The sequence below is a fragment of the Callorhinus ursinus genome, unplaced genomic scaffold, assembly GCF_003265705.2.
Source record: "Callorhinus ursinus isolate GAN/ISIS: 27379988/994484 unplaced genomic scaffold, GSC_fseal_2.0 scaffold2, whole genome shotgun sequence".
NCBI classification, from domain to species: domain Eukaryota; kingdom Metazoa; phylum Chordata; class Mammalia; order Carnivora; family Otariidae; genus Callorhinus; species Callorhinus ursinus.
The window spans coordinates 93,795,129-93,819,275 of record NW_027397064.1 but is presented as its reverse complement, the minus strand read 5'-3'; the positions used below and the strand labels follow the sequence as shown (position 1 = coordinate 93,819,275).

Sequence of the window (24,147 nt, the reverse complement as noted above, 5' to 3'; positions counted from 1 at the left end):
TTTTAAAAAGATTTGTTTTTTATTTATCTGAGAAAGAGAGAGAAAGAGCAAGCAGGGGGAGGGGCAGAGGGAGAGAATCTCCAGCAGACTCCCCACTGAGCCCAGAGCCTTTCATGGGGCTTGATCTCACAACCTTGAGATCATGACCCTGAGATCACAAACTGAGTGAAAATAAGAGTCAGACCCTTAAATGACTGAGCCACCTAGGTGCCCCTATGGGAATTCTTTTTCTGATCACACCCTATGCCCTTGTTTCAAGTGCCGGTGCCCATAATCTCAGGAACAATCTTTCAGTGTTTCTGGCTAAGAGGTGACCCTTGCAAGTGGGCAAAAGGCTCTTGCCTTTTTGACCTGAAACAAAATCATTTAAAGAACAGAGAAAACTATAGATCTTTAAAAAAAGAAGAAGAAGAAGAAGAAGAAGAAGAAGAAGAAGAAGAAGAAGAAATCAAAAGTGTGATTCCTTTTTAATTGAAAGAGAAATTACCCAGCTCCAGTGCCACCTCTGGTTGGACACTGGACGCAGCGCCAAAGAAATGTCGCTACAGGGAGGAGTAGGAGACCTAAATCTCATCTGGTCCCAGGAATTCAGCTGGATAGGGATCAAACCATTCTGAACACCTACGAACTCAACAGGAGATCAAAGAAAAGAAGAGCAGCAACTCTCGGAACAGAAAAGGACCACTTACTGGAAGGTAGACCGTGCGGAGAAGTGAATCCGAGGCGATATTCGGGAGGATAGACGGCGGGGGAGGGGGCCTCTGTCAGCCGCTTCTGGCAAGTGATAGAGCCCAGAGCACAAAATCGGAACTTTTAAAAGTCGGCTCCGCTGAGGGACGTCACTCCAGTGGCTAAGCAGGGGATGAAACCCTCGCTGGGACAGTGTGGTCTCAGGACCCTCGGGGTCACAAAAAGACCTGGGGTGCCTGAGTGCAGCAGAGCTCCCAGGTATTGGAGCGGGGAAGCTGGCTGCAGAGAGGGAGCCGAGGCACAGGCTCTCAGCACCGGATTACCATAAACCGTGACCCGCGGCACAGTCGGGCCACTGCTCCTCCAGCAGGGACCCAACAAGTGGCAGATCCGGGCAGACTCCCCTTCCTCCCCCGGGAGGAGCGGCACGAGAGCGCACCGCGGGGATATGCTGGGTTTGGAGACTCCACACCGAGTTGGGTGCCAGGGATAGAAACACCCGGTCACAGGCGGGATGAGCACAGAGTGCGGCCAGAGACCGGGGAGACAGGAGTGACTGCTTTTCTCTGGGGGCTCACTGAGGAGTGGGGCCCCAAGTTCTCAGCTCCTCCGGGGCTGAGACTGGGAGGCTGCCATTTTCACTCTCGTCCTCCAAAGCTGTTCAGAAAGCTTGCAAGGGAACAAAAGCTCTGAAGAGCAAACCAGAGCAGATTACTTGCCCCGACCGGCAAGGGCGGGGCAATTTCGCCTCCAGCAAAGACATTTGGGAACCACGGCAACAGGCCCCTCCCCCAGAAGATCAGCAAAACAGCCAGCCAAGACCAAGTTTACCCATCAATGAGAACGGCAGAACTCCAGTGCTAGGAGAATACTGCACGTAAAATTCATGGTTTTATTACCATTATTCTTTACTCTTTCAAAGTTAATTTTTTTAACGTTCTTTTTTTTTTGAATTTTTCTTTTTCCCTTTTTCAAACATCTTATCAATCCCTTTTTTAAAAAACCTGTTTAATTTTTCATTTTTAGAGTCAAATTCTATCCCTTCATAATAGTAACCTTATTTTTGGTGTGTGTGTGTGTGTGTGTGTGTGTGTGTGTGTGTGTGTATTTGTTCTCTCTTTAAAATTTGGGATACAGTTTCTTCTAACAGATCAAAATATACCCTAAATCTCTAGTGTATGGCTTTGTTCTAGTCTCCTTCCTGATCACATTCTCTCCCCTTTTTTAAATCCTCTTCTTTTTTCAACCAACTTCTTATCTTATCAATTCCTTTTATAAAATCTTTTATGATTTTCATCTTTACAGTTATATTCTATCCTTTCATTGTATTAACCCTTATTTTTGTACATATATGTTTTTCTTTCTTTAAGATTTTGGGAGGCACTTTCTTCTAACAGACCAAAATACGCCCAAATTCTAGTGTGTGGCACAGACCTATTAACCAGCCTGATCATATTTGATCATATTCTGTTTTTTTTTTCTTTGTTTTGTTTGTTTGTTTTTATCTTTATCTTTTTCTTTTTACTTTCTTTCCCTTTCTTTTCCCCTGGTTTCAGGTCTCTTCTCATTTGTTTAGTATATATTTTTCTGGGATCGTTGTTACCCTGTTAGCATTTTGTTCCCTCATTCATATATTTTCTTCTGGACAAAATGACAAGACGGAAAAAATCACCTCAAAAAAAAGAACAAGAGGCAATACCGACTGCCAGAGACCTAATCAATACGGACATTAGTACGACGTGGGAACTAGAGTTTAGAATGATGATTTTAAAGATACTAGCTGGGCTTGAAAAAAGCACAGAAGTTATTAGAGAAACCCTTTCTGGAGAAATAAAAGAACGAAAATCTAACCAAGTCGAAATAAAAAAGGATACTAAAGAGGTGCAATAAAAAATGGAGGCTCTAACTGCTAGGATAAATGAGGCAGAAGAGAGAATTAGTGATATAGAAGACCAAATGATGGAAAATAAAGCTGAGAAAAAGAGAGATAAACAACTATTGGATCACAAGGGCAGAATTCGAGAGATAAGTGATACCATAAGGCAAAACAATATTAGAATAATTGGAATCCCAGAACAAGAAGAAAGAGAGAGAGGGGCAGAAGGTATATTGGAACAAATTATATCAGAGAACTTCCCTAATTTGGGGAAGTAACAGGCATCAAAATCCAGGAGGCACAGAGAACCACCCCTCAAAATCAATAAAAATAGGTCCACAACACAACATCTAATAGTAAAACTTACAAGTCTCAGAGACAAAGAGAAAATCCTGAAAGCAGCTCAGAAGAGATCTGTACCGTACAGTGTTAGAAACCTTAGATTGGCAGCAGACCTATCCACAGGGACCTGGCAGGCCAGAAAGGACTGGCATGATATATTCAGAGCACTAAATGAGAAAAACATGCAGCCAAGAATACTATATCCAGCTAGGCTCTCACTGAAAATAGAAGGAGAGATAAAAAGCTTCCAGGACAAACAAAACCTAAAGGAATTTGCAAACACGAAACCAGCCCTACAAGAAATATTGAAAGGGGTCCTCTAAGCAAAGAGAAAGCTAAAAGTAACATAGACAAGAAAGGAACACAGGCAATATACAGTAACAGTCACCTTACAGGCAATACAATGGCACTAAATTCATGTCTTTCAATGGTTACCCTGAATGTAAATGGGCTAAATGCCCCAATCAAAAGACACAGGCTATCAGATTGGATTAAAAAATAAGACCCATCGATATGCTGTCTGCAAGAGACTCATTTTAAACCCAAAGACACCCCCAGATTGAAGGTGAAGGGGTGGAAAACCATTTACCATGCTAATGGACACCCAAAGAAAGCTGGGGTGGCAATCCTTATATCAGACAAATTAGATTTTAAACTAAAGACTATAATAAGAGATGAGGAAGGACACTATATCCTACTTAAAGGGTCTATCCAACAAGAAGATCTAACAATTGTAAATATCTATGCCCCTAACATGGGAGCAGCCAATTTTATAAGCCAATTAGTAACAAAAGCAAAGAAACACATTGACAACAATACAATAATAGTGGGGGACTTTAACAGCCCCCTCACTGAAATGGACAGATCATCTTAGCAAAAGAAAAACAAGGAAATAAAGACTTTAAATGACACACTGGACCAAATGGACTTCATACATATACTCAGAACATTCCATCCCAAAGCAACAGAATACACATTCTTCTCTACTGCCCATGGAACATTCTCCAGAATAGATCACATCCTAGGTCACAAATCAGGTCTCAACCGGTACCAAAAGATTGGGATCATTCCCTGCATATTTTCAGACCACAATGCTTTGAAACTAGAACTCAATCACAAGAGGAAAGTCGGAAAGAATTCAAATGCATGGAGGCTAAAGAGCATCGTACTAAAGAATGAATGGGTCAACCAGGAAATTAAAGAAGAATTAAAAAATATTGATGGAAACCAATGAAAATGAAAACACAACCGTTCAAAATCTTTGGGATGCAGCAAAGGCAGTCCTAAGAGGAAAATATATAGCAACAGAAGCGTTTCTCAAGAAACAAGAAAGGTCTCAAATACACAATCTAACCGTACACCTAAAGGAGCTGGAGAAAGTACAGCAAATAAAGCCTAAACTCAGCAGAAGAGAAATAATAAAGATCAGAGCAGAAATCAATGAAATAGAAACCAAAAGAACAGCAGAACAGATCAATGACATTAGGAGCTGGTTCTTTGAAAAAATTACCAAGATTGATAAACCCCTAGCCAGACTTACCAAAAAGAAAAAAGAAATGACCCAAATGAATAAAATCATGAATTAAAGAGGAGAGATCACAACCAAAACCAAAGAAATACGAACTATAAGAACATATTAATATGCCAGCAAATTAGATAATTTGGAAGAAATGGATGTATTCCTAAAGATGTATCAACTACCAAAACTAAACCAGGAAGAAATAGAAAACCTGAACAGACCTATAACCACTAAGGAAATTGAAGCAGTCATCAAAAATCTCCCAAAAAACAAGAGCCCAGGGCCAGATGGCTTCCCAGGGGAATTCTACCAAACATTTAAAGAAGAATGAATACCTATTCTTCTGAAACTGTTCCAAAAAATAGAAATGGAAGGAAAACTTCCAAACTCGTTTTATGAGGCCACCATTACCTTGATCCCCAAACCAGACAAAGACCCCATCAAAAAGGAGAATTACAGACCAATATCCTTGATAAACATGGATGCAAAAATTCTCACCAAAATACTAGCCAGTAGAATCCAACAGTACATTAAAAGGATTATTCACCACGACCAAGTGGGATTTATCCCTGGGCTGCAAGGTTGGTTCAACATCCACAAATCAATCAATGGGATAAAATACATTAATAAAAGAAAGAACAAGAACCATATCCTCTCAATAGATGCAGAAAAAGCATTTGACAAAGTATAGCATCCTTTCTTGATCAAACCTCTTCAGAGTATAGGGATAAAGGGTATATACCTCAATGTCATAAAAGCCATCTATGAAAAACCCACAGCAAATATCATTCTCAATGGGGAAAAACTGAGAGCTTTCCCCCTGAGGTCAGGAACATGGCAGGGATGTCCACTATCACCAGTGCTATTCAACATAGTATTAGAAGTCCTAACCACAGCAATCAGACAACAAAAAGAAATCAAAGGCATCCAAATCATCAAAGAAGAAGTCAAACTCTCACTCTTTGCAGATGATATGATACTTTATGTGGAAAACCCAAAAGACTCCACCCCAAAACTGCTAGAACTCATACAGGAATTCAGGAAAGTGGCAGGATATAAAATCAATGCACAGAAATCAGTGGCATTCCTACACACCAACCGCAAGACAGAAGAGAGAGAAATTAAGGAGCTGATCCCATTTACAATTGCACCCAAAACCTTAAGATACCTAGGAATAAATCTAAACACAGAGGCAAAGGATCTGTACTCAGAAAACTATAAAATACTCATGAAAGAAATTGAGGAAGACACAAAGAAATGGAAAAATGTTCCATGCTCATGGATTGGAAGGACAAATATTGTGAAGATGTCAATGCTACCTAGAGCAATCTATACATTCAATGCAATCCCTATCAAAATACCATCCACTTTTTACAAAGAAGTGGAGCAAATAATCCTAAAATTTGTATGGAACCAGAAAAGACCCCGAATAGCCAGAGGAATGTTGAAAAAGAAAAGCAAAGCTGGCGGCATCAAAATTCCGGACTTCCAGCTCTATTACAAAGCTGTCATCTTCAAGACAGTATGGTACTGGCACAAAAACAGACACACAGATCAATGGAACAGAATAGAGGGCCCAGAAATGGACCCTCAACTCTCTGGTCAACTCAGCTTCAACAAAGCAGGGAAGAATGTCCAATGGAAAAAAGACAGTCTCTTCAACAAATGGTGTTGGGAAAATTGGACAGCCACAGGCAGAAGAATGAAACTGGACCACTTCCTTACACCACACACACAAATAGACTCAAAGTGGTTGAAAGACCTAAATGTGAGACACGAGTCCATCAAAATCCTACAGGAGAACACAGGCAGCAACCTCTTCGACCTCAGCCACAGCAACTTCTTCCTAGAAACATCCCCAAAGGCAAGGGAAGCAAGGGCAAAAATGAACTATTGGGACCTCATCAAGATAAAAAGCTTTTGCACAGCAAAGGAAACAGTTAACAAAACTAAAAGATAACCAACAGATAGGGAGAAGATATTTGCAAATGACATATCAGATAAAGGGCTAGTATCCAAAATCTATAAAGAACTTATCAAACTCAACACCCAAAGAACAAATAATCCAATCAAGAAATGGGCAGAAGACATGAACAGACATATTTCCAAAGAAGACATCCAAATGGCCAACAGACACATGAAAATTGCTCAACATCGATTGGCATCCGGGAAATCCAAATCAAAACCTCAATGAGATACCACCTCACACCAGTCAGAATGGCTAAAATTAACAAGTCAGGAAACGACAGATGTTGGCAGGGATGCAGAGAAAGGGGACCCCACCTACATTGTTGGTGGGAATGAAAGCTTGTGCAGCCATTCTGCAAAACAGTATGGAGTTTCCACAAAAAGTTGAAAATAGAGCTACCATACGAACCAGCAATTGCACTGCTGGGTATTCACCCCAAAGCTACAAATGTAGGGATCCGAATGGGTCAGTGCACCCCGATGTTTATAGCAGCAATGTCCACAATAGCCAAACTATGGAAAGAGCCAAGATGTCCATCTACAGATGAATGGATAAAGAAGATGTGGTATATTTATATACAATGGAATATTATGCATCCATCAAAAGGAATGAAATCTTGCCATTTGCAATGACGTGGATGGAACTGGAAGGTATTATGCTGAGCGAAAAAAGTCAATCAGAGAAAGAAATGTATCATATGACCTCACAGATATGAGGAATTCTTAATCTCAGGAAACAAACTGAGGGTTGCTGGAGTGGTGGGGGGTGGGAGGGATGGGGTGGCTGGGTGATAGACATCGGGGAGGGTATGTGCTATGGTGAGCACAGTGAATTGTACAGGACTGTTGAATCACAGACTTGTACCTCTGAAACAAATAATACATTATATGTTAAAAAAAATAAAAAGAAGATAGCAGGAAGGGAAAAATGAAGGGGGGGGAAATCAGAGGGGGAGACAAACTATGAGAGACTATGGTCTCTGAGAAACAAACTGAGGGTTCCAGAGGGGAGGGGGTTGGGGCGATGGGTTAGCCTGGTGATGGGTATTTAAGAGGGCATGTTCTGCACGGAGCCCTGGGTGTTATACACAAACAATGAATCATGGAACACTACATCAAAAACTAATGATGTAGGGGTGCCTGGGTGGCTCAGTTCATTCAGCAACTGCCTTCAGCTCAAGTCATGAACCTGGAGTCCCGGTAACGAGTCCGGCATCTGGCTCCCTGCTCAGCAGGGAGTCTGCTTCTCCCTCTGACCCTCTCCCCTCTCATGCTCTCTCTCTCATTCTCTCTCAAATAAATAAATAAATAAAATCTTAAAAAAAAAACCTAATGATGTAATGTATGGTGATTAATATAATAAAAAATAACTTAAAAAATTTTTTTAAATGTGGCTACAAATCCACCTGCTTCTACCTGCTTCTTCTACCCACTGAAAATATAATTTTTGCCACATGCCTAACTGCGTATTGTTGGCTATGTCTTTCATCACTGATCAGGAAACTGGAGGTGTTACTGAGCCCGGTAGTTCATTGTTTCATAATATAGCTCATAACCTCACAATTTCAAGTCAGTCACTTCGTCCTGAGCAACCACATTTGCTAAGCCAGTCAGAGACAGAGGTTTCAGAATCTCAAGTGTGCAAAATGACACGGAACTGACACTAATATCAGGGGTTTACAGAAAATGTTGAGACTACCCATGCTTTCCTTTTAGATCTAATTTCTGCTTTTTTTTTTCTTCCTTGATACCCTTCAGGATATGAGCCCATGATCCTTTATATTACTGTTCTAATCTGCGTGTTCCTGTGGCCTTTTATACATTTATATCTTACACAACAACAAATCTACCCTTTTTCATCCACATGCATCTTTCCTAAATACCCAAAGATCATTTTACTCATTCTGGCCCTCCTTAATAAGCTGTTTCCTTTAGGGCTCTTAAATGACTTTCATCAAAAACCTCAGCGATTTCAACCCATTCAATTCACTGAAGTGTGCCATCACCTGCTTGCTCCAGATCAGAACTCACCCAGTTGCTCATTAACTGCTGCTGTATTAACATCCTCTGACTATTAACCTCTGTAGCGAAGGCTGAAGAGAAGGGCTGGCAATGATTTTCCAGCTCTCTTGCCCGATGCCTGTCCCCTACCCCCACCCCTCTAGTAAGTGGCAGGTCTCTGCCTCTGGGACACTCTTCTTCTGTCTTTTGGGCACATGTAACTACCCTGTTTCATTTCATTTTCTAAAAAAAAAATCACATTGTCTTGTGTTTTCTGCTCTGTACCTTTAATCCTTAGTATTTTTACAGACATCTTTAGACTCTTCCTACTAATCACACCTAGAATTTTTTTTTCCTCATTGAAAATGGTATATGAACAGATATATCCTCATAGAACTTATCCTTTATTTTTAACCTTCAACCGGGGAACACAGATGTTTAAAATCATTTCATCCTAGATTTGCTAAGGGACATTACTTTTTTATTTACTGGCTGGTTCAGAAGGACAATGCATATATGGACATAATTATTGTGTGTTCTCCTGGTTTTAGTTTGGGAGATTGTAATTGTTCTCATCTCTAAGAGGATAAAATAAAATTTTCATTCAATCTATCCAACTCACTTTATCACTCCACTTGGGAGCATTTCTTTTGTCTACCTACTTTTTGGAACTCTTTATGTGGCTAAACTCCTCTGCCATTCAAAACTGGGCTGTGTCTCTTTTACCCATTTTACTTGGCATTAGTAGGTTTTTCATTCAAGCAACTGAGACAGTCAATCCAACAGCATTTGACCATGCCAACCAGTGGTACCACTAAACTCTAACAGAGCATACTGGGTTCCATGATTAAAATCCAGTGAATCCCAACTACTGTTCAGTACATGCCTAGACAGGCCCAGGAGCAAGTGGACACAGGGTTCAAAGGGAGGATCCCTGTACCTGTTTAAAAAATGTTTTTGTTATTTCTATATTTAAACTTCCCACTTATGCACTTAGCTTAAAAGTGTTTTGTGTGCTTTTTCCCTTTCCTCACTCAACATGTTTATATTAAGCTTTCACAAGCATGGAAATAAAACATAAATCCTGATCACTCAAGCCAAAATACAACCATATGTGCTCTTCTCACCTACCCACTATCCTTGTATTTTATTCCTTCTCTCCCTTGGCAGATGTCTTCCGTTAAAAAAAGCAGCTGACTGTATTGGAAGAGGAAAGCAAAGTGTGGGCTATAGCAGGGGATAACTTTTGAGAGCTATCGAGAAAGAGGGGCCACCCCACCACATCTTTTCAAGGTATCAAGACCCGTTTAGTGGCAATTATTTGAGGCACCCTATTAGGTATCTGCCCAGGTTGTTATTTTTACCCACTCTCCAGAGGGAAGATAAATGCTTCATTCCCCTTCATGCAGATGCCAAATAAAGGTCAGCCTGTTTCAGAAAACATATGAAGAGTGATATTTGTGTTCATTTTTCAGTAATGACTTTCTTCATTTTCTTAAATGCTATTGGGAAATGGTGAGGCAGAACTTGTGTGACTATAAAAATAGCACTTTTTAAAAATATGGTTAGGCCAGACTATTGAAAGAGAGACCGTAAATGTGAAAACAGCTGCTTTGGAAGTTTGAAAATTTTTATTGACTCATAATTTTACAATGAGAAAGAACCCAAGAATTTATGGTAGAAACGAGGAAACTGAGGTCCCAGGAAATTAAGGGAATTGCTCAAGGTCATTTAGTATCTTATTCATGGGGCTGAAGCTAGAAGAAAAATCAGTCTGGTGGGTTTTCCAGTACACGCTACTGTCTCACTCTTTTCAAATGGCAATGATTTTGTTAACCCTAGCCTTATATGGGAGCAATTTTTAGCTTTCTCCTCTGCTGCCTGAATCCAGAATGGAGTGTGAAAAGGTCATTTGTTAATTACCAAAGCTTCCAAAACACTGGGTCAGAAGGGATCATCTAAACACTCTTGCTGCTTCCAGGTAAAGCCATAGAAAACTCTCTCCACTCTGCAGAGTCCCAAAGGGGAGGAGGGCCCACAGCCAGCCCCCACAGTCTCCGTGTCATCACCTAACTTTACAGGCTATGGGCTAGAAGGGCAATGATGGGCTCCCACTGGTTCAGTGGGTCAAGGCTATGTCTGCAAATCAAATCAGAAACTCCACACCCATGCATTTTGCTTTGCATGAAAGCTGTATTACTGCAAAGTTGTAGGACATAGTACTAACTTCATTTTAGAAGTTTGAATTCTACCTCAAAAGAAGCAGAGTAGCTCACTCTTAAAGGAGCTTTCCAATGAATGAAACAGCACAAAATGCCAATAACCTGCATTAATTTAACCTTAGCCAATTCATATGTTCATTTCCTGAATTTTCATATGGAGAGCTTTGTATAAATAGTGGTCTAGCTATATGGAGGGGAGGAAATGCTCTTAACGAATCTCCCACACCCCCCAACCATCCTGGGAACCTGTCCATTTTGAGCACCTCCAGTCCGACACTTACTGAGCACCCACCACGAGGTGGGTCCAGTCCTATGTTCTGCGGATACAGCTAGACATAGATAGAACCTCGCCCTTAGGAAGCTCAAACCTGATAGGAAAACAGGCCTTTAAGACGTAAGTCAGGGCCTCATTTAAATGGTTTTGTTGGGATTCATTTCATCATCTTTTTATTTCTGTCCATCTAGAAGGCACATTCCTCTTAGGTAGGAATTAACCAGTAAGCATTATATAGGTTTCCTCCCTGGCCTAGGTAAGAATAAGACTTCAACACTCCTGTCATTTAAAGGAAAGAGCCTCTTTCCAATAGTCTCTTTAATATGTAACTATCTTTCCCATTAGAATATAGTTATATTACTTCAAGCCTAAACCCCTCATGCTATAATTCATGTTCCCTTACCTTCTTTTATTGACTCATCAAGGAAGATGAACATTTAAAAATTACACTAATTTGAAGACCATCTTAGTTTCCTGTTTTCTTGGATCCGTAGGTTTGATTTAAAATTAACTATGCAGTGTGCATAATTCTCCTCTGGGTCTGTCCTAATCAGAGAAGTCCGAAAACTGTACATAGCAGACACTCAGAAATATCTGCCAAGACAACGAGCATTTTAGTCAGGGTTTGACCAGCCCTGAGTAAACCTGAGGAACGCCAAAAGACAGTATCTGTGCTTTCAAGTCAACATTCCAGAACAGCATCTCTCATTTTAACAACAGTCTTCCAGTGAACCCCTTGAGAGACTAAGAACCATACACTGACAGACATATTTCTTTAGCTCTTCTTCCTGATCTCGGGTCACACAAGTTCATCAGCACACTACAAGTTTTCAACTTGAATGAATGAATGAATGAATGAATGAAAGAAAAAGAAACAGGGAGTTCCCTTCTCACTATAATGACCCATCTTACATAAAATTTTAATATCTGAGAGAAATGGTCATGGCCTATATTTTTTTTTATCAAGTATACCTATATTAATTCTCTTTTACCTTCTTCCACATCTTTGTTAAGGTCCAACCATTCACTCTTGCATGGAATTTGCAAAAGAAGCAATTCTACCAAACTCTTGTTGAGAATGAAGAAAAAGTGCCTGATCATGTATAATAAGGCCTCAAATTACCCAAATGTTAGTTTAAGTAAAGTCAGCTCTCTGAGTACCTCAGGATAAAAGTGCTTTATAGAATTCAGATATTTTCTTGGCGGTAATGTATCTAAAAGCCATACAGCCAGGTCTTTAAACTCGGATGAGGTGATGTGTGCTGCAGAATTTATAGAAACAAAATTCTACAAAGCAATTCGGAAATAATACGTGCTACTGAAAACCAAGATATTGTAAATTATCTTCAGTACTAAATCAAGGAAGCAGCGACTCTCAACCATTACATCGGTAATGCTTTCTGTAGAGAATTCTATCTCCTGTGGGCTTGCAAATATAAACAGAGCTATTAAATAGTTATCGCCCAAGGATATGGAAAGTAGAACACTAGAAAGTGTTAAGTTCATAATGTTGCTCTATTTTTAAAATTTCATTTAAACCTTTTGTAAAGGCTTTAAAAATCTATGTTTCATTTAAAGATACCTGTGTGCTACAAAACAAAACAGCTATAATAATTCTGAGTTTGGTATTTTTGAAGGTCTTTTTCAAATGAGGCATTCTTTATATTCAATTAAGGATATAAAAGTATTTATCAAGAATTTATTCCATTAGGCATTCTCAATGAAATCAAGTCTTTTTTTTCCTTTAAAAAAATTAGGAAACCAAGATTGAAACATTTTCATGCAAGTATGTTAAGGAGAGTCCTAAAATGAAGCTAAGAAAAAATAAAAGCAAGATAAATTCAATTATTGTGCCAAGTAGCCACAGAAACATGCAGAAACATAGTCATTCAAGTAAATAAATTATTCTGATTTTGCTCCTAGCTGACACAAATTACTCATTTCCTTGGACTTGATACAAGAAGGCTTCAGAGGAAAAGAAGAAATGCAATCAAAGAGCCAAAAAAAAAAAAAAAAAAAAAAGCACATTACTCATCGTCTGCCAGCCTTGCAGTAACTGGGGTTTACTATCATCCCTCATCCCCCACAGCATTGCAGGAGATGTTCATGAGCCAGACTCTTACATGCTTAAATGATCTCATTCATAGACTTGATTTCTTTTTGTGGTCTCCTGCAACAGTTCTGAATGGTGGCATTGTGACTCGCAACCAATTGCAAAGTGCCTTTAGTTATTTGTTACTAATTAAGTATTGAAGTTTGCAAATGACATACTTTAAAAAGCTAATTCAGGTTTATTTCTAAAATAAGCAGGGGTGATAAAGTATTAACAACTAGTAGGTCAGGGGCATCCACCAATCAGAAAGAACTCTGGCAAAGGGGTTGCCGTTGTCCCAGGTGCTAGATAGTGGGGCGGTCCACAGTACTAGAGAATGAATGTATTAGTGCAGAGGGCACTGAGAAGGAGGCTTGAGAAACCTAAGCTTTTACCAACCAGGAGAGAAGTATCATGGCATTTTAATAATCTAGTGCATCTATTAGGGTGAAATAAAGGGGAATATCATTTTGGATAAGCATATTAGCCTCACCCACATATTTCCTGTTGTGTTTTCTTGAACAGGAAAGGAAGTGGGGTGACATTCTGGAAGTTACATATAATCCATGACTTTTCTCATCTGTGATCCCAAGAAGTATGCCACATATAAACTATGAAGGCAGGGTTACAACTCTGCCCTTCTGCTCTCACACGCTGGGTTAGTCGGCTAGGGCTGCCATAACACAAAGCCACAGACCGGGTGACCAAACAACAGAACTTTATTTTCTCAAAGTTCTGGTGGCTAGAAGCCCAAGATCAAGGGGGTCCTCAGGGTTGGTTTCTGGTGAGGACTCTCCTCCTGGCTTGTAGACAGCTACCTTCTCACTGTGTGCTCACATTGCCTTTCTTCTGTGTGCACCTGGAGAGAGAATGAGCCCTGATGTATCTTCCTCTTCCTATAAGATCACAATCCTGTCAGATTTGGGCCCCCCTTATCACCTCATTTAACCTTATTTACCCCTCTAAAGGCCCTATGGCTTTACAGTCACATTGGAGGTTGGGGTTTTAACATACGAATTCTGGGGAGATACAATTCAGTCTATAACACACTCCAAGTGAGAGAAAGAGAGAGAGAGAAGTCTGCCCCCACATATTCTCTACTCTGACCAATGTAATTGAAAGTGAATTCAGAATTATTGGTGGGAACAAACAGTCTTTAAAAGCAGACTTCCACTGTAGAATTATCTGTTCAGGTATTCGTCCTGAGCTAGACCTCACTGAGGCCTGGACTACCATGGCTAAAACCACACCTAATCACTGCCACTGTGTATCCAATTTATCGACTGGAAAATACTCATTGGATAGCAATTATATTCCCAGACCAAGGGGATAGACAAGAAGTATAAGACCCACATGGTTTGGGAGGTGATGAGTGTATATATGAATCAACCAGTGGATAAGATCAGCTCATTTCCATTTAATCAGTGTGAACCAGAGTCTTCATGATAGCCACGTGGAATCTGCACAGGTAGAAGAACATCCTACAAATACTACTGTGATGATCACTCTCTCATGCCTCTCTGCCATTGTCTCTATGGAAGCAAGGATATTCTCCATCACAAAAGCATGACCCAAAGCTGATTGTGCCCTGGTACCTTTGGTGCAGGGAGGAATGATGTTAAGTGCAGCTGATTCTTCTTCATTGTACCCAGTTCCAATTGCACTCAAGGGCCCCATTCATATTGAACTGTTATGAACACTTGGTCAACAGGATGCTTAGATAAAAATTACAAAATAGTGACCACGGAGTAAAAGGTATATTAGTGGAAAATCACATGACGTTTTAACTCTAGGAATAGAGGGGCACAGCAGAATATTAGTAAAATCTCCCCAAAATAGAAACCAAGATTACAAGTGAATTAAAGGAGTGTACGAGAGGATGCTGAAACAGAATTCTGGTTGGGATATACAAGTGCACAATTCTCCATTCAAGAAAATGGGGAAGATCAAGGGTAGTACGACACACAGAGGGAGTATAAAACTTTGGAAGTACAATACAGAAGTACTTACTTGTTTTATGGCCTTAGCTCTCTGAGCCTCAGTTTACTTTTCTTTAAGTAGGCATGATGCCACTGATTTCACTGGTTAACTGCAAGGATTAAGTAAACACACCCAAACACAAGCACATATAGTCAGAGAATGTCTGTTACAGTGCCTAATAATACACAGTAAAAACACTCCCAAGTATCTGCTGAAGGAACAGATTAACAGTATAATTAGTAGCTATACTTCTGAGGCAAATTTTCAGCTGTAACCACCAGCAACCTTAACGGCAATTCCATTTTCAGTAAGGCATAAAAATATTAGATCCCTTCTAAGCCTTTTTGTAGACAGATGAGTAGCAGCCATTTAGTTTAATATAAAATTATTGTCAGAACTACCCTGTAATTTGCCTCCTACAAATGTCCAGATGCCACTACATCGGACCCAAGGTCACCATGGTGGGACTGACTGTCTGATAGCGGATTGACTCATTCCTATTAGAGCTGACCCAGAGCCAGATGTTTCCAGGGAGGCTACTGCTGGCCTTACACTTTCACCAATTTTTAGTATGAAACGTGTCCCCAGATGATAGGCCAGAGGGCAATCACAGCAGTTATCTTTGCTGAATTCTGTTTCCAGCTCTTCCACAAGACCATACTTCCTTCTTCTGGGCAAGTTTTCTGCCAGTTTATCAGAATAGTGTCTCTCTGGCTGAGCATAATAGTATTTGTGTTGTAGAGTTCAGGCAGTAGGCCAGTGCCCCTGCCTTGGATGCTATTCAAACAAGAATCATCTCCTCCTTTAAGGATGGTTTGAAAAATTGGTTTGTTTTTTTTTTCTTGAATATGTTTTGAGCTGGTGTTAATTCTACGAAGTGAACTGAGGCAGCTAAAGCCTTTGAAGTTGCTAAATATACTCTGAGAGCAAAAAACAATTTTTGTAAGATGACTAATATTCAGTTTGTATTTCACTTAAATTGTTGTCAATATTTGCAAACCCAAATGTAAAAAGCAATCAAATATATCAAACCATGTGAGCAAAATTAAAGGTTTCTTGTAGGAGTTGTAGAATTTAACATAACAGAGCCCTATCCCAGGCATGAGATGTCAAGCTCTGGGCCATAAGCCCCAGAGGGCTCCACTCTGATGCTCCTATAACCCCTCTTTTCCATCAGGTGAGGACTCCTTAGAGTCAAGAGGATGTGCCCATACAAAGTCTGTGTCTCCCCTCTGTCTCATGAAGCTCTAGGTACTTGTGAACCAGAAATTTCCTTCCCAATGGCCCTGAGCCTGTTTCCAGGACCAGCACAGGCCTTCATGTGCACCTACATCCCAAGAAGTGGCATTAGACAGGAAGTGTGGACACGGTAGAGACTTAAAAGCTGGGATGTACTCGGGGTGCATTAAGGCCCCTGGTGGTATGGGAAGATGGGGCTCGGGGTGGGGAGAGAAAGGGAGATGACCAAAAGATTGGGCTGCAGGCTGGGAATTAGGAACTGGTTGTTTGGTACCACCACAACCCAGGACAAAACACCAAGATACCAGAGAACTTTAAAATTTGGTCTTCCAGGACCTGATAAAGGCACATTCATCAAGGTTAGGAAGTAGAAAATATTTCATTCAGCAGTTTGCTAGCTTGATTTACAACTTTTGCATATTTAGACATGTGGAATTTGGCCACCACTTGTGGCCCCATACATGTGAGGGTTCTACTGAAATTAACTTTTAAAAATTACAGGCATATAAATGAGAGTAATTGGATTAAGTTCTGTTAATTTCTTTAGCAAAACTCAGATTACAGCTCATAATCCACAGCAAGAAACAATATGTTTCTGAGGGTTTTTTTTTTTTTAAGATTTTATTTATTTATTTGAGAGCGAGCGAGCGAGCGTGTGTGAACAGTTGGGGGAGGAGCAGAGGGAGAGGGACAAGCAGACTCCCTGCTGAGCGTGGTGCCCAAGGCAGGGCTCAATCCCACAACCATGAGATGACCTGAGCCCAAATCAAGAGCCGGACACTTAACTGACTGAGCCATCCAGGCGCCCTTCTTTTTTTAATGAAAAATTATAAACTTCTACAAAAGTAGAAGTTAAAGTTTAAGAAACTTTCATGTGCCCCATATACAGCTTAATTATAACTAACTCAAGGCCAGTGAGGCTTCATCTTTACTCCTGACCCTCCCTCCCAATTACTGAAAGCAAATCACATGCTTGTCAGTTTGTATATTTAGAATGTAAAGTACTCTTTTAAAAATGTACCCATATTTCACCACACTTAAAAACATGAACTATATCAAATGTTCAGAAAGTATACAAATCTTCCAGCCAATCTCAGATTTCCCAATGTCTCCTTTTTCTTTTTATTGTCTCTTCAAATCACAATCCAAATAAGGTCCCCACAATGTCTCTTGAGACTCTTACTCGGTTTTCTTGTCTTTTTTTGCAGTTTATTTGTTGAAGAAACCAGGTTGTTTTTCATGTAAAATTTCCAGAGCTTGGATTTTGCCCAACCTATTCTCATGATGTCTCCCAAAAGTGGTCATTAGATCTACAGACTTGATTAGATTCGAATTCATTTTTTGGCAAGATGTTTTCATAGATGCTGTTGGGTATTTCTATCAGACACATAAAAGAAACTATCTCTCTCTGTGATGTTTGCAGCCAATGGTGAGCACTGCTTACCCATTATTTCTTTATTTTTTTTATTTTTTTTTTTTTTAAGGTTGGAGGGACCCTTTAATAGTTAATCTTTGGGCTTAAGGAAGAAAAATTAAAACAGTCCCATACTGCATTTCACATCTCTTAAAAATAGGAAGTGTTTTAGCAGCTTAAAACCTTTACAGTTATATAAAACTTATTACACTAGGATTTACTTTGAAATATAGTTTACAACCAGATCAATTATACATACACTGGCACTTTAGCACAAGGGCAAACTTTAAAAACAAATTATCTTGGACCTTTAAAATCAGGCCATAGTATAAAAACAGAGTCCATGGTCTTACATTCAGCAAATTCATACTAAAATATTCTATTTTCGTAGGATAAATGCCAACAAAACTTTACATATGCTACAAGTTTATTACATATATTTACATGGCTCTTTCCTAGGTACTTAAAACTTTCACATTATATAGCTCCCCACTTTTAAGCTTTGCGGGGAATGAGTTGAGACCAGATCACTGTCAGAATAGCTTATGCAGTGCTATAATACAAAAATGTATTTTGAAAGCTACCCAGTGACCACCAAATACTGTCTCTAAAAAATGGTTTTGGTGCTTTAGTTGGCAGATACTGCATGAAAGAAAACGGCCACTGGGGTATCTGGTCTCATTCTAAATTAGATAGCCCCTAGAGCCCTTTCCACATTCACCAGCACACAGTTTACTAAAATGCAACTATTCTCTTAAGAAAAATTCACATTTTCTTTTTGGCAGTGCATCAGGTTGTTGGTGTATTACTGGTTTGGGTGGTTCTAGGACTTAAAACTCAAATATTCAACTACTTTTCAATCCCTGTATGTCTTTTAACTGGATGCTTATAATCAGATTGACTCGTTTTCAACAAGTAAATCTGATCCATGAATGATATTCTTAAATTAGTATTTTTGCCCAACCAATAAGAAAAGCTTATTACCATTCCCCAAATCTAAACTTGACAGGTTTAAGAGTTACTCAATTGAGAACACAATATCAAGTACAATTACCAATAATTTAGTTAATTTTAAGTTGCACTGATACTACCATTACAACACAGTGCACACAACAGGGAAAACAGGTTAAGATGATGTCTGTATTTTCTACATTAATTAGCAGTTTTACAGATAAATTCCCTAGTGAATTTGGTCTGAACAATGGACAACTACCCTTAAATATAACTAAATTTAAACATTAGTATCTTACTTTATACCTGTACTTTAAGTAAGGTTTTAAGTTGAAGTGTCATTATTTCCTTATCAGAAGGATTAAAAGAAACTGGAACCCAGTGGCTTGGTGGTTTAGGAAGAACACTTGGTGATGGTGGCTCACTAAACTTGGCTCCAGCGTAGTTCTGATTAGTCTGAGACTTAAAAAGTAAGCTAGGACTTGATAAGCTAGAGTTCCAGTTTTGATTATTTGGGAAATTTTTGTTTTTCCCCCCATTTTGCATGGCCTGCCGTGCAGCTGCTGATGAGGTATAAGTATGTCCTCTTTCTTGCTTCTTATGAACGATCTTCATTTGGGAATTCTGATCCTTGGTCTTCTGTCTGTTAAGCTGTTGCTGGTTCTTACTAACGTTTCTTGATTGAGGGGCTGGAATGTTATACCTCTCTCCGCCACCCATCTTCAGCTTCTTTGTCACCTTTCAGTCTGCTTTTCGGATTGCAGGATTTCCACTACCTGTCCCCTTCCTTGCTGCCAAGCCCAGGATAATAGATGTTGCTTTCTGCCGGATCCTTTCCTTTGTCTCAATACAGAAGTTTTCATGGGCCGATCTGCTGAGTTCAGCCTAGGAGCTGAGGCCAACACCTGAGTCTCCTCAGCACACAAGTTTGAGAGAAGTCCTAGCCACTTCAAGCTCGGATGGCGGCGGCGGCGGCTCCTGCTTGGTGTCGAAGCCTCCCTCCCCTTCCAGGGAGAGACGAGGCACGGAACGAACAAAGCCCATGGGCACCGATGAGCTAGCTGCTGGCCACCTTGGCGTCCCGACCCGACCTCCTCCTTCCGCCTCTACCGACCTACCCATTATTTCATAAAGAGTTGCAAAACGTATTCTGATTTATATCATTCTTTTTTCATTTATTAGCTGAAATATCCTATACTGAAAAACTTGCCTCCCACCCAACAGCAATTTAGTTACAGTTCTTAAAAGACAGACAGGATAAATGCTTGATTCTTTTCCGTTTTTTGTCAGTTTTTAAAATAATGGGTTGGTTCCCTAGCATCCTCCAAAATTTGTGTTAGGGTTGTTTTGTATCATGAGGGTGAAAGGATTTCAACACAGTTGACGCATTTCAATACAGTGCAGTCATTATTCTTATTGATACACAAATGGAGACATTTTTGACTGGTGGAAGCCTTTTCAAATTAGATCATGAGAGGGGCGCCTGGGTGGCTCAGTTGGTTAAATTAGATCATGAGTGATCCAGGATCTTTTAACAAGTGTCTCAGGATAACGATATCAACACTACCTCCAAAAATATGATTACAAAACATAATTACATTTTTTCATATAATTGAATTTATTATTTTTCTATTTCTATTTTTATTTGACAAATAACACTGTATTAGTTTTAGGTGTGCAACATACTGTGTTTTTTTGCTTTGGATTTTGTGTGTGTGTGTGTGTTTGTCATTAATACAATGACATTAATAAACTTCTATGTCTGGAAGTCACTTTAAATGACTTGTGTGTGTGTGTTTGTTTGTGTATGTGTGTGTGTCTGTATGTAGTTTTGTCACCAACTAAATTTGCAGTTAGATGTATTTGTTTTGTTGTGTTTTCAATTTTTAGAAAAATTTAAATTAGATGTTATAATTATATTAAATATTCATATATAACTGAGAGTTCTAGAGGGGAGGGGGTGGGGGGATGAGTTAGCCTGGTGATGGGTATTAAGGAGGGCACGTACTGCATGGAGCACTGGGTGTTATATGCAAACAATGAATCATAGATAACTACATCAAAAACTAATGATATAATGTATGGTGATTAACATAACATAATAAAATAAAAAGATAAAAAAATTTCATATATTTCTAAAGTCAAATTCTTAAAGTTTATTCAGAGGAATCTAGCTTCTATTCTTGTTCCATTTTCTATTTTCTCTGAATATCTATAGCTAACTATTTTTTACAGTTTTACTTCATCCTTCTGAATAGGTCTCTTTCCATGTATTTTACAGGTGCATATATACACATGTACACAAATCCCACTCACTTCCTTCTTAGATAAATTATAGCATAATAAACATCCACTTTTCTCTACCTGGTACATGTTTCTCTTTCTTCTTGTAACTTGATGATTACATTTATATGGAAATAGGAGAAAAATACTGATTGAAATATTGAAAATGAGAAGGAAATCTAGATGAGTATTTTGGAGAAGTAGTAGAGTGGAAAGGATGGTGAACTCCATAAAACACCATATTTGCATCCAGCATTCATTTCAAATTTAACTATAGATCAATTTCTCAAATTGTTAAAGGTTCATTAATCAAGTAATTTTGGAGGACACACTGATATAAGATCTTGTAAGTTTCAGAGCGAGTTGACTTGAAAACACATGCCTAGAACAACATTTTGTGTCTTATACTAAATGACAGAGAAACTTGTTAGTCATGTAGAACATATCCCAGGCAGTAAGTAGACACACATAGGTTCTCAAAGACACTGAAAGAAAAATTCTAGAAAGTAGCATATATCCAAAACACTGACTGTATTTACTTTCTCCAAACACAAAAGTTGAAGTAAATACTGACTCTTTGACAATCCTAACATTTATTCATTTTTGCAGTACACAATAGGAAGAGAATATATGTCAAGGGACAAAAAAAACTGAGTTGAATCCTGGTTCAGCTATTTAGCAGCTATGTGACCTTTCGCAAATCATTTAACTTCATTGGGCTTTATTTCTCTTATCTATAAAATATGGATGCTAATACTTCCTCATGGAATTGTAAGTGACAATATTTCATGTTTAAAGTATCCCCAAGACCCCCAAAGGGTACAAGGTCAATACCCAGTAAACATTAGCTCATTTTCTCTTTCATGGATAACAAACAGGAAACCACACAGATTAATGGCTGACAGCCAGGCTGCCTGAGTTCAAATTGCAGCTGTGATACATTCGGGCTGTTTGGCAATGGGCAAATTATTTAACCCACATGGGCCTCAGTTTTACCATAAGTAAAAGAGAGATAATAGGAGTATCTCTGAAATTAATGATGTACTATATGTTGGCTAATTGACTTTAAATTAAAAAAAAGTCTTCAAAAAATAGGAATATCTTCCATGGAGGGTTGCTTTAAGAATTAAATTCCATGTAATATTATGCTTCCTCCATGAGAAAGGGACATTTTTCTCTTTTGTTTCACTGCTCTATTCCTGGGACCTAGAATAGTACCTGATACCTGGTAAGTTCTCTTTAAACGTTAATAAAAAAACAAATGAGTTTAACATATGTATCTCATATATCTTAAGTTTAAAGGCTCATCGTAGAAGTTTCAAGTGTGCAGCTTTGTTGCATTTCACTCACATCTGAGAGTTCTCTCCTTGTGCATTTAGACTTCGTCCTTCTCCCCAGGTTTTATTAAATGATGGATGTTCTCCCTGTCATTGCAACCTCCAAGGTCCTGGCCTTTCCTGAACTGGGCTTTACATGCATTGAGGCAGTAACTACAGCCTTACTACCCTGCAACTCAATTCTTTACTCAAGAGAGACCGCTTAGAAAGTCTGGGTCTGCAGAATCTTGAAGCCATTCAAATCTATTACAAAGACCTGTAGGGTATTTCCTGATAACATACCGTGTGCTTTGGTGATTGTTTCTGAAAAGGCAATAGACTTGTAAGCGTTATATGTGTCATGCATATTGGAAGTATACTAAATATATTACTACTTTACTGGGGACTCTCTTGACAATAATGTGAATTGCTGAGGGAATGGAAATCAATTCTTCGAGTGTTTTCTGACATCAAAGGTGACCGCTGGGCTTCAGGAAAAGGGTTCAAAGTAAGATTGACTTGCGTGATTGAGATATTCATAAGATGAACCTGCAAAAGTAGGCCAGGCATTCTTTCACTACCCAAGATGCAAGGGAATGATGAAGGCCTGAATTCAAACAGCTAGTGTGCAGATAAGGGCCTTAGCAGAACTGAGTGGCAGCCATACACAACTATTAGCAGCTTCTGAAACCCATCACGAATACTCACCCCTTTAGACCTGTATCTTTATGTTCTGTTCTCTTAACCTAAAATGCCCTTCCTTCAGTTCTGTATTAAATCCTTTTTCACCTCCACCTGCTTCAATAGTCATCTCAAATAAATCCCTTTCTGGGGATTTTTTTTCTTAGGTCATTTTTTTTTTTTCCTTTCTTGCAGCAAAGATGTGATTTCATCTAACATTATTAGTTTTGTTTTGTTTTGAAGTGTGACTCTTTCTTTACCATAAGTTCCTTAGGGACAGGGGAAATTACTTATTTTGTGTCCCTCCACCTTGCTTAGCACCATCAAACCAATTTTGTCATTTTGTTTTTAATCGTCATACCTCGGTCTCAGTAGTTCCTGCAAAAACTTACTCATTGAGCAACAATACTGAGTGGAAATTTTCTGAGTGGAAAATTTTAAAATTGAATAAAAATAAAATAATTTAGAAATCTGAAAATGACTTAGGTAAATAGGATACACGAGAACAGCCAAATGTCATCTATAGCAGGGGCTCAATAAATGGTACCTTAATAGAGGAACCATGGCCAATTGGAATTATTTATTATTTCAATATTGACTGAGCACCTACTATATATCAGGCAAGAGCAATAAAAACTTTACAGCCTACTGAGGGAATATATCATATTGAGATCCAAAACCACTAGCAGGAAAAAATACACTTATGTATTTACAGTCTGTATAATAATTGAGGAAAGTCGAATGTTTTTAAAAACATCAGCAAGAATGTGAATCTGGAACTGGGTTTTGTTAGCTAAATGCATACTGTCCAAGCTCACATCAAAGGGGAAATCTGGGTCATCTCAGCTAAATTCAATGACTACACAGTTCAAGTAATAAATATAATTGTATTTTGGTGGTAGTCTAGATGTCTGAAGTACCAATTTAATCACCAGGCCAGCTGGTTTGATAATACAGTATAAAACTATACTAAGAAAGTAGAGGCCATAAAAGAGGCACGGCACTAAAGAGAGACAACTACTAAAATTCCTTTTGAATTCCAAAATGAGAAAAGAGTGGCTACCGAATTCTCCTCTTTTTAAAAATTTTATATGTTATGTTAATCACCATACATTACATCATTAGTTTTTGATGTAGTGTTCCATGATTCATTGTTTGCGTATAACACCCAGTGCTCCATGCAATACGTGCCCTCTTTGATACCCAAACTCTCCTTCTGACATGATATAATTACATTTACCACTTTGGCCCAAGTTCCTCTTGGGTGCAATCCCAGTCAAGAGATGATCAAGTTTAAGA

General features: G+C 39.0%; 2 protein-coding genes across 6 annotated transcripts in view; both read right to left on the bottom strand.

Moving 5' to 3' along the window:
• The window catches only part of NCKAP5 (NCK associated protein 5), a 965,493-nt gene that overhangs the window by 409,416 nt on the left and 531,930 nt on the right, over window positions 1–24,147 (bottom strand). The window lies entirely within an intron of this gene.
• Window positions 17,834–19,671, bottom strand: LOC112812327 (proline-rich nuclear receptor coactivator 2-like). The gene has a single exon (XM_025857114.2). The coding sequence runs from the start codon at window positions 19,286–19,288 to the stop codon at window positions 18,869–18,871; it is 420 nt and encodes a 139-aa protein (XP_025712899.1). The 5' UTR covers window positions 19,289–19,671; the 3' UTR covers window positions 17,834–18,868.

Bases quoted from the DNA above. Each gene is read 5' to 3' on its own strand.
- LOC112812327 (XM_025857114.2), bottom strand. From the start codon at position 19,288: ATGGGTGGCGGAGAGAGGTATAACATTCCAGCCCCTCAATCAAGAAAC.